The sequence below is a fragment of the Apostichopus japonicus genome, chromosome 23, assembly GCF_037975245.1.
Source record: "Apostichopus japonicus isolate 1M-3 chromosome 23, ASM3797524v1, whole genome shotgun sequence".
Taxonomy (NCBI): Eukaryota; Metazoa; Echinodermata; class Holothuroidea; order Aspidochirotida; family Stichopodidae; genus Apostichopus; species Apostichopus japonicus.
In genome coordinates this window covers 17065248-17082540 of record NC_092583.1, presented here as the reverse complement: position 1 = coordinate 17082540, position 17293 = coordinate 17065248, and the positions used below count along the sequence as shown (strand labels likewise).

The window sequence follows — 17293 nt, the reverse complement described above, 5'->3', positions numbered from 1 at the left end:
CTCTGTCAATCTATCAATATATCAATTAATCTATCAATCAATCCATCAGACCATCAATATATCAATTTATCTACCAATCCATCCACCCTAACCATCAATTAATCAATCGGTCTATCAATCCATCCATCCAAACCATCACTCTATCAATATATCAATTAATCTATCAATCAATCCATCAGACCATCAATATATCAATTAATCTATCAATCCATCCATCCAAACCATCAATCCATCCAAACCATCCATCTATCAATATATCAATTAATCTATCAATATATCAATCAATCAATTAATCTATCAATCCATCCATCCAAACCATCCATCCAAACCATCCATCTATCAATATATCAATTAATCTATCAATATATCAATCAATCTATCAATATTTCGATTAATCTATTCATCCTAACCATCATTTAATCAATCGGTCTATCAATCAATCTTTACATCAATCAATCTATCAATGAGACTCCAATCAAGGCTAAAAGCTAAGAAAGTTACTGGCAAGGATTAAAGTGGTAGTGTCTAATCTTAAAACCTGAGTGATCACCAGAGCTTTGGTAGGTTGAGGGCGTCCAAACTGTGGTTCTTTCGTGCATCCCAGTAATCATTCTTGAAAACCCAGTGTTCTTTGCCATTCTCTTTAACGCATCTAGAAGAGAAACGAACAGGCTTAATGTTACTGTTACCAAGAAATAACAACTCAGTACACTGGTTTGTTGGCTATGGCAAGGAAACTGGTTCGACTATCAAGCCAAACCTTGAGGATGAAAATACTCAAGTATGTGTAGAACTATACAGGTTAAAAAGTTAACGTAAATTGAGAGTGCAAATGGTATTGTGGATATAGGTATGACACAAGCCATACCATTTTTGTTTTCACTATGTTTTCATATCTTTCATATTGTAAAGCTGATACATGTACTAATACATGAAAAATGACATGGGATGTAAACGTACTGTTGACTCTGGTGGAAGTGTACAACAGTCTCTAACACAACAGTTAACTACTGGCTAGTATCACTAAATATCAAATGAGCTGTTCACTCTGGGGAAGTGTACAACAGTCTCTCACACAACATTTAACTACTGGCTAGTATCACTAAATGTCAAATGAGCTGTTCACTCTGGTGGAAGTGTGCAGTAGTCTCTAACACAACATTTAACTGCTGGCTAGTATCACTAAATGTCAAATGAGCTGTTCACTCTGGTGGAAGTGTACAACAGTCTCTAACACAACAGTTAACTGCTGGCTAGCAACACTAAATGTCAAATGAGCTGTTCACACTGATGAAAGTGTACAACAGTCTCTCACACAACATTTGTGTGAGAGTATTTAGTATAAGTTTTCTATCATGTATATAGGACAAACTATAGTTTTCTAGGCCTACAGAACATACCCTACGAGTATTAAAGAAGGTCTATCACAAAGTTTGTCTAACCATTGATGCTGCGGGGGGAGGGGGGGGGAGGGGAGAATGAAAGAGGTAAATGTCTTCCTACCTAAAGAACACTGGTTCATAGGTTATACCATGTTCATCTCGATACTTTCTTCTCTCACGCTGAGAGGATTCCACTCTCTGCTTTTCTTTCTCTGCAGCGATCAGTTCTCCCTCCTCTAGTAATCTGTAGAGTAAAGTAAATAGAATTGTAAATGTATGTACGTAATTGTATGCACTGCCCTCCTCTAGTAATCTGCAGAGTAAAGTAAATAGAATTGTAAATGTATGTACGTAATTGTATGCACTGCCCTCCTCTAGTAATCTGCAGAGTAATGTAAATAGAATTGTAAATGTATGTACGTAATTAGTATGCACTGCCCTCCTCTAGTAATCTGCAGAGTAAAGTAAATAGAATTGTAAATGTATGTACGTAATTGTATGCACTGCCCTCCTCTAGTAATCTGCAGAGTAATGTAAATATAATGGTAAATGTATGTACGTAATTGTTTGCACTGCCCTCCTCTAGTAATCTGCAGAGTAATGTAAATAGAATTGTAAATGTATGTACGTAATTAGTATGCACTGCCCTCCTCTAGTAATCTGCAGAGTAAAGTAAATAGAATTGTAAATGTATGTACGTAATTGTATGCACTGCCCTCCTCTAGTAATCTGCAGAGTAATGTAAATAGAATTGTAAATGTATGTACGTAATTAGTATGCACTGCCCTCCTCTAGTAATCTGCAGAGTAAAGTAAATAGAATTGTAAATGTATGTATGTAATTAGTATGCACTGCCCTCCTCTAGTAATCTGCAGAGTAACATAAATATAATGGTAAATGTATGTACGTAATTAGTATGCACTGCCCTCCTCTAGTAATCTGCAGAGTAACATAAATATAATGGTAAATGTATGTACGTAATTAGTATGCACTGCCCTCCTCTAGTAATCTGCAGAGTAAAGTAAATAGAATTGTAAATGTATGTCCGTAATTAGTATGCACTGCCCTCCTCTAGTAATCTGCAGAGTAAAGTAAATAGAATTGTAAATGTATGTACGTAATTAGTATGCACTGGGTGGTAAGGAAGTATTTTGATTCGTTTGGAAAGTTTTCCTTGCAAAGTGAGAAAGCAAATCCTTCACATGCAGCAGTTGACAAAATTTGATTTATCAATGAAAATTAATATTAATTAAATATATATTATTATATATAATATTATTAATAGATATTAATTTCTAAAACATGATGTAGTTGGTAAACCGATAGGTAGGGCTGGTGATGGGGGGGGGGGGCAACTCCCTCCTCATTACTCCTATCTTTTCAATTTGTTAACAAGTATTTTCAAGTTTATTCCAAGTGTCCATTCTCTTATTTAACTGTGTAAAAGTAAGTTGGCCTGACGTTTTGATCCTAGCAGGATCTTCTTCAAAAGCTAAATGACAAGTAACAGTAACAGAAGGGGCAAAAACATGCACAGAATACAAACAGGTTAATGGGCATGGTGAACACAGAGAGATAGATGTAAGGGGATTATTAGACAAGGGATGGAGAAAAGAAAGAAACTAACAGGGGAAGAGGAGAGGTAACTTTTTAAACTGAACAAACCTTTGGTCAGGCCGGAATCTGGAGTCAGTCTGGGGAAGATGGTTTCGTATACTGGAAGTGATCTCGTTGAGTTCAATGGCAAACCTTGTAAATCCATAGTAAAGGTGATGATCTTCTGGCATATTACCTGTAACATGAATATGCATCAAGGTTAATGAGTATTCATAACATATGTGCCCTCAAAAACACTTGCTGCTTTAGTTCACAAAAACACTCACAAATCATTCATGTAACGCTGCAACACATCACCATACTTCTATCACCACGAAGTACTTTTCTCATGTAACACTGCAAACACTCAATGTTGCATGAATCAATGAATTAAGTATTTTCACCAAAGTCATAATGTAGCACGATATACACATGTTGCCTTAGTTCACAGTTACATTCACCACTCAATCATAAAACACTGCAAACACATGTTACTTTAATCATCATAAAAACTTTTCTCCCAAGGACATGTGTAACACTGCAAACACACAATGTTGAGCACTTTAATCAATGATTAAAGTATTTTCACCAAAGCTATTATGTAGCACCATCAACACACCATGTCCCTTAAAGGTGCCCTCTACAATCCCCTTATTTACCATCATGTAACACCATAAACACACTATGTACCTCTAATGTGCCCTATACAATCCCCTTTTTTACCTGTCCCCCAGATGTTGTAGCACCATTAACACACCATGTCCCTTTAAGGTGCCCTATACAATCCCCTTATTTACCTGTCCTCCAGATGCTGTAGCACCATCAACACATCATATCCCTTTAAGTGCCCTCTACAATCCCCTTAATTACCTGTCCTCCAGATGCTGTAGCACCATCAACACACCATATCCCTTTAAGTGCCCTCTACAATCCCCTTACTTACCTGTCCTCCAGATGCTGTAGCACCATCAACACACCATGTCCCCTTAAGGGTACCTCTGCAATCCCCTTACTTACCTGTCCTCAGATACTGTAGCACCATCAACACACCATATCCCTTTAAGTGCCCTCTACAATCCCCTTACTTACCTGTCCTCCAGATGCTGTAGCACCATCAACACACCATGTCCCCTTAAGGGTACCTCTACAATCCCCTTACTTACCTGTCCTCCAGATGCATTTAGCAGATGATGACCTCCCGCAGTACATCCCTTCGTTCCATTTACCAAACAGTTCATGAACAAGCTGACCGTGCTCGTCGTAAACGTAACCGTTCACTTCATGCCTTCTGTTGCTCCAGTAGCTTGCCTGTTTGAGGGAATTCAGAGGAGTGTACATGAGGAATCACTTACAGACACCACAATAGCAGCAGAAACATTGAAAGGTAACTCATACTATTACAGACTGATGCAAGATCTAAAAAATGCTACCAACAGATACTTTGATATAGGCCTGGATCAGCCACAATGCCAACAAATCTGCAGACAAATTATTGCAAAGATGCTAAAGGACGTCATATGACACCTCTTCATGCCTCAAACTGTTGTCAACATTTCAAAATGAACATGTTGAGACACCTCTGCCAAAAAAGAATCTTATCAATGACACCTTTCTACAGCATCTTGGGTTTTGAGAGAAAGCAGAAAGCAAAACAACAAATTTGTTGTATTCACAAATGTGATTAAAATATTAATGGACTACTATTAAATGAAACAGTAGTTATACCAACTGTGACTAACATTTAAATGAGCCTTAAAAATGGAGCAGGGATTACATTTGTAGAAACATCCAAAGTTGATAAATTGAGAGATGTCTATGACATTAATGGATCTTACCAAAGTCATTTCGAAAAATTAATCTAAACTGTAAAAAAAAGGCATATTTTTCTACATCTACAGTTGTCTTTTAATACACTCTGAGGGTACAATTATTGAATGAACTGTACAAGTGACTGGAATCCAAGACTAATACAGGAGATGCAATAGTTCTCCTAGCAACACACTTCATTCCTCTGCGAGAGATGAACAATGGCTTCTATGTAGTTGCTTACCAATGGATTTCCAAGGACAAAACAATGTCAGGTTTTCACTCTAGGGTACATGTTTTTGAAAATATTGTCTCAAGTTCACAATCTCCAGGGACTATTGAGGACTAGTAAAAATTGTCCAGCTGGAATTGTTGGGGCAATTAAAGAACAGTTTTACATCATTGTGATTACTTAGTATGGGAGGATTGTTCACGCCATTGTAATGGATGTACAAGATTAAAAGCAAACCATGATTGGATGATTCATGCTAAATGTTTGATAATTGGTTTCCCCAAGAAAATAAAAATGAAGAAAGTAAAATCATCTCTAAAAGCATCCAGCTCTGATGTATTATTACTACACACACATTGAATATTAACTAGAAAATTATGCTGTATTCATATCATGAACACAATAAATACACATCCAGCACTCAAAATGTCCAACACTACTGACAGCAAATTGCTACAAGCCCTTTCAAATTTGTTGACATAAATAAAAATATCTAGGTTCCTCACCAAAATATGCCACAGACCTTGTACCCCCCGTGCAACACATTTGTGATCCTCTTTGATCCTGCCTTAGCAACTGCACTAATGAGAGTCAATATTTCAATCTTATTTTGAGCCCTCATCTTTAATATTTGGGTTGCAACAAAATATTAACATATCATTTTACAATGCAGGCCTTTCAGACTATCAAAGCTGGCAAACAATCGGGCAAGCAAAATAAAAAACACCTTGGGTCACTCCCGTTGTCTGGATAAGAGCTTTGGCTATTGGATATCAAACCTTCTTCAGATAATTTGTTGCCACAATTCCATTATGCCACTGCTAGCTCCTTGTAATTATATTAGCTTTACTCCTTCACTGCAGGTGTACAAACATCCCGATTGACCTAGACCAGGTTGCAAGATTCACGCTCTATTTTTCAATGATATTATCATGAGTCTGTGTTTTAACAAGATTTCTGAATTTCAAATCAATCCATGATTCCTGTTTTAAGCTAAAAACAAGATTTCTTACCTTTGTGAAAGTAACTTTACATGTGATTTTTCCATTTGTGATGGTCGTTTCACCGTAGTGGTCCAACCATCTCTCCCCACTGAGTATATTGTGAACACAGCTGGTAACTTTACTAAATTTGTAGTGATCACCATACCTAAGAGGGAAAACATGCAAGAAAATGTTATTTCATATTCGAAAGGGTCAATTTGGGTTGTCTCCAAAGATATGACAAAGAGAGGGTATCAAATTGGTGTTTAAAGAGTGAGTAGATCAGCATTACATTCAGTATGCAGGATTGGAACTGGGATTGTGGGGGGGGGGGGTAGGGGGAGAGGCAAGGTTCTGTATTAAATCAAAATATTAAAGATGTGTACAACCATTTTACCAATCCTCACATTTTTAGCTTTAATGTGTGTTTGATATCAGCATGAGTTTGGGAAAGAACAGGGAGATGGGAGAATGGGATGGGGAGAGATCAGGGGATGGGGAGGGATAGGGGGATGGGGAAGGATTGGATGGGAGATGGGGAGAGAAAGGGGGATGGGGAGGGATGGGATGGGGGAGAAAGGGGCATGGGGATGAATGGGATGGGGGATGGGGAGAGAAGGGGAATAGTGGATAGCATATACAACTCAACATATTAGACCTCTTTCACAAACATTCCCTCTGACTGAGGGTTAAACTTAGGCAAACAAATACATATCATTATGTACTTGTTCAACTAAAATACGTACTTTGGGATCTCAATGTGAATTGTCCCGATTGGAACCACTTCCATGGACTTTCCCCAAAACTTGGTTTTTATTCTCACATCTTGCCAGTAAATGAAATTCTTACTCTCGCAATGTAAGGCGGCAATGGGTGGATGATGAGATACCTGCAAAGAGGGTGAAAACAAAACTCATTATTACATAATTGGGTGATTCTATTAATATCGGGGTACAATTTCTGATAGCTTCATTTTGCCAAACAGATGCAGTTTCACAAATTTTGCACATCAAATTTGAAAATGTCTGTCAGTAATATTACATAAGGTGAAAATGTTTACTTAGCAAATACAGAAGTGTAATTCAATATTCAATAGCTCTTGCTTTAAAATTTGCAATTAGCATATTGCTGTAGTGTCAAATATTTGATATAGGCAACCCTCAATTGGTAATGGTACCAACCAAATGATGAAGAAAACATAAAGCAAGCCAAAGTAATGAGTTTCAATGCAAGAAATACAACAAATACTTCATTGCAGATCAGCTAAAAACCATAACAAAATCAACAAACCGAGCACTTGTTTGTCTAATGGCATAAAGGAAACCATAAAGTCTGACCTCTCATTTATGTAATCATCAATTTTGGAAGTCCTTAGCTTTCTGTTACAGAATAGGTTGAGTTTTAACATAAATGTTTTAAGAGTGTTAACTTGGTAATAAAATTGTCAAACTTCTCTCACATGTTTAATGATTTATTTGAGATAGAGGGGGGGGGGTGGTGTCAGAGGAGGTGATGGGAGAGGGGTGTGTTGGTATGTTGTCTGACAATAATAAAGTCTGCTTAGCCTCCTCACATCACCATACAAGCTGGTTCAGTTGTAGACAAATGCACTTACCTCTCCTTATCTGCTGCGTCCTGTGCTCATACACACAAGGAATGTTGTAATAATGGAAGTGATATGACCACATACATAGAATGTTGTAATAATTAATGTGATACGACCACATACATAGAATGTTGTAACAATGGAAGTGATAGGACCACATGTATAAAATCATGTGGATATACAACATGAAAAAAAACATTACATAGATCATTTCTTCTATTTTGCAAGTTACATTCAAAAGACTAAATCTTACTATGATCTGCTCCCTTTGCAAACACATCACAAAACTTCTGTAGAAAGCATATATCACAACCAAATTTATTCAAAAATGTATGAAAAAAGAGAATAGAAACACAAAAGGATGGCCTTACTTGTTCTGAAATGAATTTGAATCCCTTATCCTCTCGGATGTTCTCGTAGGTTTCACCGAGGAGAGGATTAAAGGGTTTCGTCCCTGCCCTGTAATAAGTTGAGCTGTAACTTGAAATGGCAAAAGCTGTTACATAGACCATCCGTTTGTACGGGTCGTCTATTTCACTGGCAAGATCTAGCAGTTCGCTATACTCTAATTCCTCACATAGAACCTAGAAGAAAAATAAGAGACAAGAAAAAATAGCTAAGTGATGATTATGATGATGATGCCTTTTTAGGGAAGAGTGGCAGAAGAGGCAACAAGGGTGAGGATGGGAGGAGGAGGGGGGAGAATTCTCCACAGGTTCTCTCCTATAGATCTCTGAGTAGGAAGAGGAGGAGATAAGGAAACAATCAAGTTCTTTCTGATCATTTTATACTCAAAATATGTATAAATGTTTCATGTAACATCTGATGTTACTTCCCATGCGACTGTTGATTGGTTGGTGTACATATTTAATATGCAGAAATGTTCATTAAGACCAATAAAAGAACAAAAACAACATTGACATAGAAAGAAATTAATTGCATAAAACCATAGCACTGAAGAGACCAAAAGTAGGGCCTTGTAATTCCTGATGCAGGTGTTTAATTGTCTGCCCATTCCTACTCCAGGGACCACCATTTAATTTCCACATCCTAAAGACAAAGTGTCTACCTCCATTTCCTCAAATAGCCCCTTTAATGAATAAAGTCGTTCCAAAACACCATTTTCCAAACGAGAAATACCAAATCAAGAGAAGATTCTGTTCCCCAACACTGTAAAGTCGGAAAAAACTTTACTTGAATAAAGTGTCATGATAATCTTGTTTCTGGGGTGAAAACTAAACCTAGGGTTTGAAGGATGGACGCCACTCTGACCGCTATAACTGTCCCTCACCCTAGTATTTATAACTCACAATTGTAATGCAATCTAAGTTTATTCCTCAAGTCACTGCAGGGTCAAATTCTGTTCTATTCAACCACTCCTTGCTCTTTCAAAATTTGCTTTCAATTCACTATTTAGGTTTGTTTTTGAAAACTATTTGATTGTATTACTGGGTACTCTAGTAATTAGTATAAAAATAGAAAGTAAACAAGTAATATGACTGTATAAGTTTTTTGACTTTGGCATTATAAGGATGGATAACTTTGGCATTGAGCACAGGATATATAAGAATAAGACTAGTGCAGGGTAAATTACATAATATCAAAAACCATCAATTGCTCTTTCAAATTTTTGCTTGGAATGCCTATTTTTAGTTTATTGTTTAAAAATGATTTGAATGTGATGTAAAGCTCCACACAACTGTCAGAAAACATCATAACCCAAGCAGTATATGATCATGTGATTTTTTTCAATTATGTGTTATAATACCTGTAGCATACTGAGTGGCTCATTGAAGGCTAATTATGTATTATACCTGTAGCATACTGAGTGGTTCATTGAGGGCTAATTATGTATTATCATACCTGTAGCATACTGAGTGGCTCATTGAGGGCTAATTATGTATTATAATACCTGTAGCATACTGAGTGGCTCATTGAGGGCTAATTATGTATTATAATACCTGTAGCATACTGAGTGGCTCATTGAAGGCTAATTATGTATTATAATACCTGTAGCATACTGAGTGGCTCATTGAGGGTAAATTATGTATTATAATACCTGTAGCATACTGAGTGGCTCATTGAGGGTAAATTATGTATTATAATACCTGTAGCATACTGAGTGGTTCATTGAGGGCTAATTATGTATTATAATACATGTAGCATACTGAGTGGCTCATTGAGGGTAAATTATGTATTATAATATCTGTAGCATACTGAGTGGCTCATTGAGGGCTAATTATGTATTATAATACCTGTAGCATACAGAGTGGCTCATTGAGGGTAAATTATGTATTATAATACCTGTAGCATACCGAGTGGCTCATTGAGGGTAAATTATGTATTATAATACCTGTAGCATACTGAGTGGCTCATTGAGGGCTAATTATGTATTATAATACCTGTAGCACACTGAGTGGTTCATTGAGGGCTAATTATGTATTATAATACCTGTAGCATACTGAGTGGCCCATTGAGGGCTAATTATGTATTATAATACCTGTAGCATACTGAGTGGCTCATTGAGGGCTAATTATGTATTATAATACCTGTAGCATACTGAGTGGCTCATTGAGGGCTAATTATGTATTATAATACCTGTAGCATACTGAGTGGCTCATTGAAGGCTAATTATGTATTATAATATCTGTAGCATACTGAGTGGCTCATTGAGGGTAAATTATGTATTATAATACCTGTAGCATACTGAGTGGCTCATTGAGGGTAAATTATGTATTATAATACCTGTAGCATACTGAGTGGTTCATTGAGGGCTAATTATGTATTATAATACATGTAGCATACTGAGTGGCTCATTGAGGGTAAATTATGTATTATAATATCTGTAGCATACTGAGTGGCTCATTGAGGGCTAATTATGTATTATAATACCTGTAGCATACAGAGTGGCTCATTGAGGGTAAATTATGTATTATAATACCTGTAGCATACCGAGTGGCTCATTGAGGGTAAATTATGTATTATAATACCTGTAGCATACTGAGTGGCTCATTGAGGGCTAATTATGTATTATAATACCTGTAGCACACTGAGTGGTTCATTGAGGGCTAATTATGTATTATAATACCTGTAGCATACTGAGTGGCCCATTGAGGGCTAATTATGTATTATAATACCTGTAGCATACTGAGTGGCTCATTGAGGGCTAATTATGTATTATAATACCTGTAGCATAATGAGTGACTCATTGAGGGCTAATTATGTATTATAATACCTGTAGCACACTGAGTGGCTCATTGAGGGCTAATTATGTATTATAATACCTGTAGCATACTGAGTGGTTCATTGAGGGCTAATTATGTATTATCATACCTGTAGCATACTGAGTGGCTCATTGAGGGCTAATTATGTATTATAATACCTGTAGCATAATGAGTGACTCATTGAGGGCTAATTATGTATTATAATACCTGTAGCACACTGAGTGACTCATTGAGGGCTAATTATGTATTATAATACCTTTAGCACACTGAGTGGCTCATTGAGGGCTAATTATGTATTATAATACCTGTAGCATACTGAGTGGTTCATTGAGGGCTAATTATGTATTATAATACCTGTAGCATACTGAGTGGTTCATTGAAGGCTAATTATGTATTATAATACCTGTAGCATACTGAGTGGTTCATTGAGGGCTACTGGCATTGCAATCTTAGATAAATCTTTTCCGATGTTCTTCTTTAAAATGTTCCACAGACTGAGATGGCTGGTATCTGGCTGTGGAGATGGAAGCTGTGTGCGTCTTCCGGTCTGAGATCGAACCTGAATATTCTCATTTCTCCCTTCCTCCACTGAAAGAACAAGAAATCAAAATGTGAGCAAACAAACAGAAGAATACAATAGAGTCCAACAATAGAAAAAACAAAAGAAAGTAGGAGACAGAAATGACCAAATTAAGTAACTTGACCAATTAAATAGTCGCTATAGCAACTGAAGGTTACCTTGAATCAAATATTTTACACCAAATCAACAAACTGTTTTAAGTCAACAGACCAAAATATATAGTTTCATATTTTCTAAAAATTCCTTTTCCTTCCATGTATACGTATTCACCTTAGTTAATTAATTTGTAAGATATTTTCTTTATGTCGTGCAAAGACCAAAATTTGTGAAGTTCATCACTAGGAAATCTCTTCTCAGATATGATTTTTAATCCTCAAATCGCAAATTTACACTCAGGTATTTTTCATTATTAAAACTCGACATTTAAGGGAGGCAGCCGACTGAATTTGTGTATCTGATTACATAACAACATATGGACACCGCCACAGATGTATAGACCGAACGAGCAGAAAGTTAATTAAACACCTTTATACTTGGATATTGATTAAAACAAAAGCAGGCTCGTAGCGACCAATTACAGCACTGCCAGCCCCAAGAATTGATTCAACAGAGACATACATTACTGTGTAGCAACTGATAAAGTGGACACAGTTTGTTCTGACATATCCCATGGCTACTTAAAATTAATGTTTTTATACATCGTTAGATGCGATCACAACATGCTCTCCTGCTCCATAATGTTTAATGTAGTGGAATAAATTGAATGAGACAACAATTTGTGCAGTGTTTGCAGAGCATAACTACACTATAATGGAATACAATTTCAGTTTATTGTCTCTTACAACCAGAATACATCATCTCATTATCATACACATTCAGGGATGAAATTTTCTTCATATTTTAGCTAAAAATATATCAAATCAACATGCTTTTGTTCATAAAACTGAGATTTGGTAGTAAAATAATACTAAACAGATGATCATATCAGAATTTTCAGTGACTTAGTTCTTTTTGGTAAAAAAAAAAACATTGTTGGAAAAATTAACCTCAATAAAAACTACTCCACAATCACATTAAGGAAAATTTAAAATTCAATTATTTATCCTAAATGACTTTTTTTTAAATATATATGTTTCGTGAATGTTCCCTTTTAGCTTAATTAAAGAATAGTGCGGTACAGCACGAAAGGTTGCTATAGGAACGAAAGGACGACGTCGCAATTAAATCTGGATTTATTAACGGCCGTGGAAGATAAAACAAAGTGCAAACGATTCCTCTTAACAGACTCAAACTAAACTCTGCTCTGTTTCTCATCTGTTCATCCTCAACGTAGAGTGCAGACAAGAGATAACGAGCGTGGGAGATTCAACGTCCATACTTGACCTAAAAATAATTCTAGAGTTATAAGGTGTTCGGATAGCAGAAGTGACATGTTTAGTAAACACTCCACTGATACGCTCCACAGTTCAGAAAACCCAGCGGCTGTGACAAAGTACGATGGAAAACAAACCATTCTGTATTTCATTATCAGGACCATTTGTAGAGCCAGATGGCAAATTACCTAATAACAACGTATCGCAACAACTCTTATTTCTCTTGCATAACATTTATGTGCTCTAGACCCCTTAACTTGGCAGCATTTTGTTGACGCAGATTTAATGAAAATGTGATTAAAACTGACGTAATTAAAAGCTTGACATATATATGATAAATGACCTGTGGTAATATGCACACTTTTAAGATTAATGTAAAATTGCATGAGTAGGTCTTTGTCTTTGGTTTTTCTCCCCCCCACCCCCCAAGAATAGGAGGGGGGAATGGAATTCCTGGAAAAGTAAATTGATGGTTCAAAGGCATTTGTTTTGATTAATTTCAGTGAATTAACTTTTTAAGCTGAATTTGTTGCAATCTGATGGAAGCATATGGAAAATCTTGAAGTGAAGATAAGTTATTCTGAAAATAGGGAACTCACAAAGGTGTGGATTCTGGATGGGGGGAGGGGTGAACTTGAATCTACCACTAAGACTGCATTTTTCTGACTAGTGAATTTAAGTTTCTTGGGTACTAATGAAACTCACTCACTTTACCAGAAAACAGATGAAAGAATAGAGAGTAACTCAAATACAGACCAACTTTATACATCATATTTAATGTTTTTCAAATATTTTTGATGTATTAATCATTAAGTTGTTTTGTCTAGTTTTGGAGAAATAATAAAATGTACCATTTCTGTCTGCTTTTTATATGTAAACATTGATGAAAACTGACACTACACAATAAGGGCTGAAGAACTCATAAAACATTTTCAACAATCAAACTGAAGTGTTTTGTAGCCATGTTCATTCCACTTTCTTCTTTTATGGTAGGAGGGGTGTGAGGCAAGGGGAAATTTTTGTTATCTAGACTCTTAAAAATGTCATGTGTATATGTGTATATTTATTTTGCAGCTTTAACAGAGTAGTATGCCAGACTATTGATCAATAAAAACGACTTTTCTAAATAGTAAACGAAACTAAATGAAAAAAAAAACAGTTATTTGTAAAAATATACTGGGTCTGGAAGTTGATAAAATCAATACGTTATTTATAAATGAAATATATTCCATCAGTGGCGGATTCCCTAATGTCGAACTCCCTACATGTTTGAAGCCATCCTCGGGATTAAAAGAGGCTTCCTTTTATATTGTTTTGCCTCAATTTATTGATAGAAATGGGCAATCTTATATCAACAATTTCCTATCTTTTGAAAAAGAAAAAATAAGTATGAAAGGAGGTGACCAATTCTGAAATTTTCTGGCATATTTAATGGCAACACAGGGTCCCTTAGGCATGGACAATAATACTGAGGGTCTTTAAAGATTCTGTACTTAAATGGCCTCCAGTTTTAATTCTTCCGTTCGAATATGGATGTAGTTCCCTAATTTAGTGTAAACTGTATTCCTCCTAAAATTAATATATACCCCCACAACACATGATAATTTCGCAGACAATTAACATCACGGATTGAAAGTTCATGTACAGGGCAACACCTTTAAACTTACAACTCACTGAGATTTATAATTGATGGGGCATGACCATAAAGCGAAAACAATTAAATGCATACATACCTACTGTACAGTATTAAATTGCTCTGCGTTGCCATGCTGAAATAAGTTTCCAGGCAACACACAGAGCATGAAATGAAAGCTGGTGTGTTTTTTTTTCTTTTGTCAAAATTGTTTAGATGGTATACTAATGGTATAGGACAGTTAAAGCATGTTCCAATTAGGTTATTTTTGCCATAATGAGGTTAAAAGCTGCTGGTGAAATAGGACACAACAATCCATTTGTATCCATAGTATGGATCATTGTGCTATTATACTGTATTCTATAGCATCACATACAGTATGGATCATTGTGCTAATACTGTATGCTATAGCATTACATACGGTATGGATCATTATGCTAACACTGTATGCTATAGCAACACATACAGTATGGATCATTATGCTATTAATACTGTATGCTATAACATTACATAGGGTATGGATCTTTATGCTATTTGTACTGTATGCTATAGCATCACATACAGTATGGATCATTATGCTAATACTGTATGCTATAGCAACACATAGAGTATGGATCATTACGCTATTAATACTGTATGCTATAGCATCACATACAGTATGGATCTTTATGCTAATACTGGATGCTATAGCATCACATACAGTATGGATCATTATGCTATTAATACTGAATGCCATAGCATTACATACGGTATGGATCATTATGCTATTAATAATGTATGCTATAGCATTACATACGGTATGGATCATTATGCTATTAATACTGTATGCTATAACATCACATACAGTATGGATCATTATGCTATTAATAATGTACGCTATAGTATCACATACAGTATGGATCATTATGCTATTAATAATGTATGTTATAGCATCACATACAGTATGGATCATTATGCTATTAATACTGTATGCTATAGTATCACATACAGTATGGATCATTATGCTATTAATAATGTATGTTATAGCATCACATACAGTATGGATCATTATGCTATTAATAATGTATGCTATAGTATCACATACAGTACAGTATGGATCATCATGCTAATACTGTATGCTATAGCATCACATACAGTATGGATCATTATGCTATTAATAATGTATGTTATAGCATCACATACAGTATGGATCTCTATGCATGGATGATAATATACAATATTTGACCAAGCAGAATGAAACCTAGTTAACAGAAATAACTCCCCTAAAACAGTTAATACAGTTTAAACAGTAAAGAGTTAAAACTGGTTCTAGACTGTACACATGTACAGTAGATAAGGTTTGAACTATTGTTACTTTGTCAACTATTCCAGAAGTGGCTTCAAGTGTTTATGGGAGCTATGTGGATGTAAGAACACTGAAGATGAGATATACAGTACATGAACATGAATACCCCACTGAATATGGGATATATGTGAATATCCCACTGACTATGGGATGTACATGAATATCCCATTAATATGGGATGTACATGTATATCCCACTGAATATGGGATATGCATGTATAGGAATATCCCACTGAATATGGGATATACATGAATGTCCCATTAATATGGGATGTAATGTATATCCCACTGAATATGGGATATACATGAACATGAATATCCCACTGAATATGGAATATACGTGAATATCCCACTGACTATTGGATGTACATGAATATTCCATTAATATGGGATGTACATGTATATCCCACTGAATATGGGATATATACATGTATAGGAATATCCCACTGAATATGTGATGTATATGAATATCCAGCTAAAGATAGGATATAATATCCAGCTCACAATGGGACATACATATCTCCAAATCAGGATGAGATTATATTAATGGATTTGAGAGGGTTTTGATGATGAATTGACACTTTAGCTTAAAACTTACCCCACTTGCTCTCATTTTCAGTTTCGGACAGCCCCACTGTCATGACAAGAAAGTATACTGAATTGAGATAATTATCCTAAAAACAGACCTGTGCAATAACAGCTACTTACCGATACAAAAGCAACAAAGGTGTTTCTTGGGAGACAAAATTCTTTAAGAAAGCAATACATTTAAACAAGCAGCATATTGCAGACTGTCTCACAATTAATTAATTGTAACCTGTTAATGAGCTATAACAAAGGTCCATTTTTAAAGCTTTTAGTCATAGTCTACGTTGACACGATAAGATCTCAATGGATGGTTTGGAATACACAGTTTTGTTTTAAATGTTGTGCAAACAGTAACAACATACAAGCTATATATACCAAAGAAGAAGACCAAACACTGTACTGTACACACTGAAGCAGAAGAGTTAATTTATATGATAAATCTACTTCATAAAGATGTATACATAGCTACTGCAATCAATATACTGTACTGTATGTGCTGTTTGAATGAATAACAATAATTTCAAATATCTATACTGTGTGTCCATACATTACCATATTTTACCATATATATTTTTTTGGTTCCCCTTTTGTTCCCCTTAAGAGTGCAAAATGGCCTCTAGGGATTTCCATGGTTGTTTTCTAACATAACATACACAGCGTTGTCATCTCACTGGGATGAATTGTTGAAAGGAGGACTAATTTGAAGTCCATGGAAACAGAATAAAACATGTATCCAATCTGACAAATTTGTCTTCTACAAGAGTTATGTTACAGTACATATATATACACTGATATACATATACACTGATATATATATACACTGATATACATATACACTGATATATATATACACTGATATACATATACACTGATATATATATACACTGATATATATATACACTGATATATATATACACTGATATACATATATACACACACATATAGT

At 35.5% G+C, this 17293-nt stretch overlaps 1 protein-coding gene across 9 annotated transcripts in view; it reads right to left on the bottom strand.

The window, feature by feature from the left end:
- Positions 1-297: 297 nt before the first annotated feature.
- The window catches only part of LOC139964504 (oxysterol-binding protein-related protein 6-like), a 72377-nt gene continuing 55381 nt past the window's right edge, over positions 298-17293 (bottom strand). For 8 of the 9 annotated variants that reach the window (XM_071966105.1, XM_071966106.1, XM_071966110.1 and 5 more), the window contains 9 exons: positions 16358-16393; positions 11233-11417; positions 7977-8189; positions 6746-6888; positions 6030-6165; positions 4142-4286; positions 3048-3174; positions 1504-1626; positions 298-652 (listed from right to left, as the gene is read on the bottom strand). In XM_071966105.1, coding sequence (XP_071822206.1) covers positions 547-652; positions 1504-1626; positions 3048-3174; positions 4142-4286; positions 6030-6165; positions 6746-6888; positions 7977-8189; positions 11233-11417; positions 16358-16393 — 1214 coding nt within the window. In that variant the 3' untranslated portion in view covers positions 298-546. The remainder of the gene's footprint in view (positions 653-1503; positions 1627-3047; positions 3175-4141; positions 4287-6029; positions 6166-6745; positions 6889-7976; positions 8190-11232; positions 11418-16357; positions 16394-17293) is intronic. The other variant, XM_071966104.1, reaches the window with a different exon arrangement.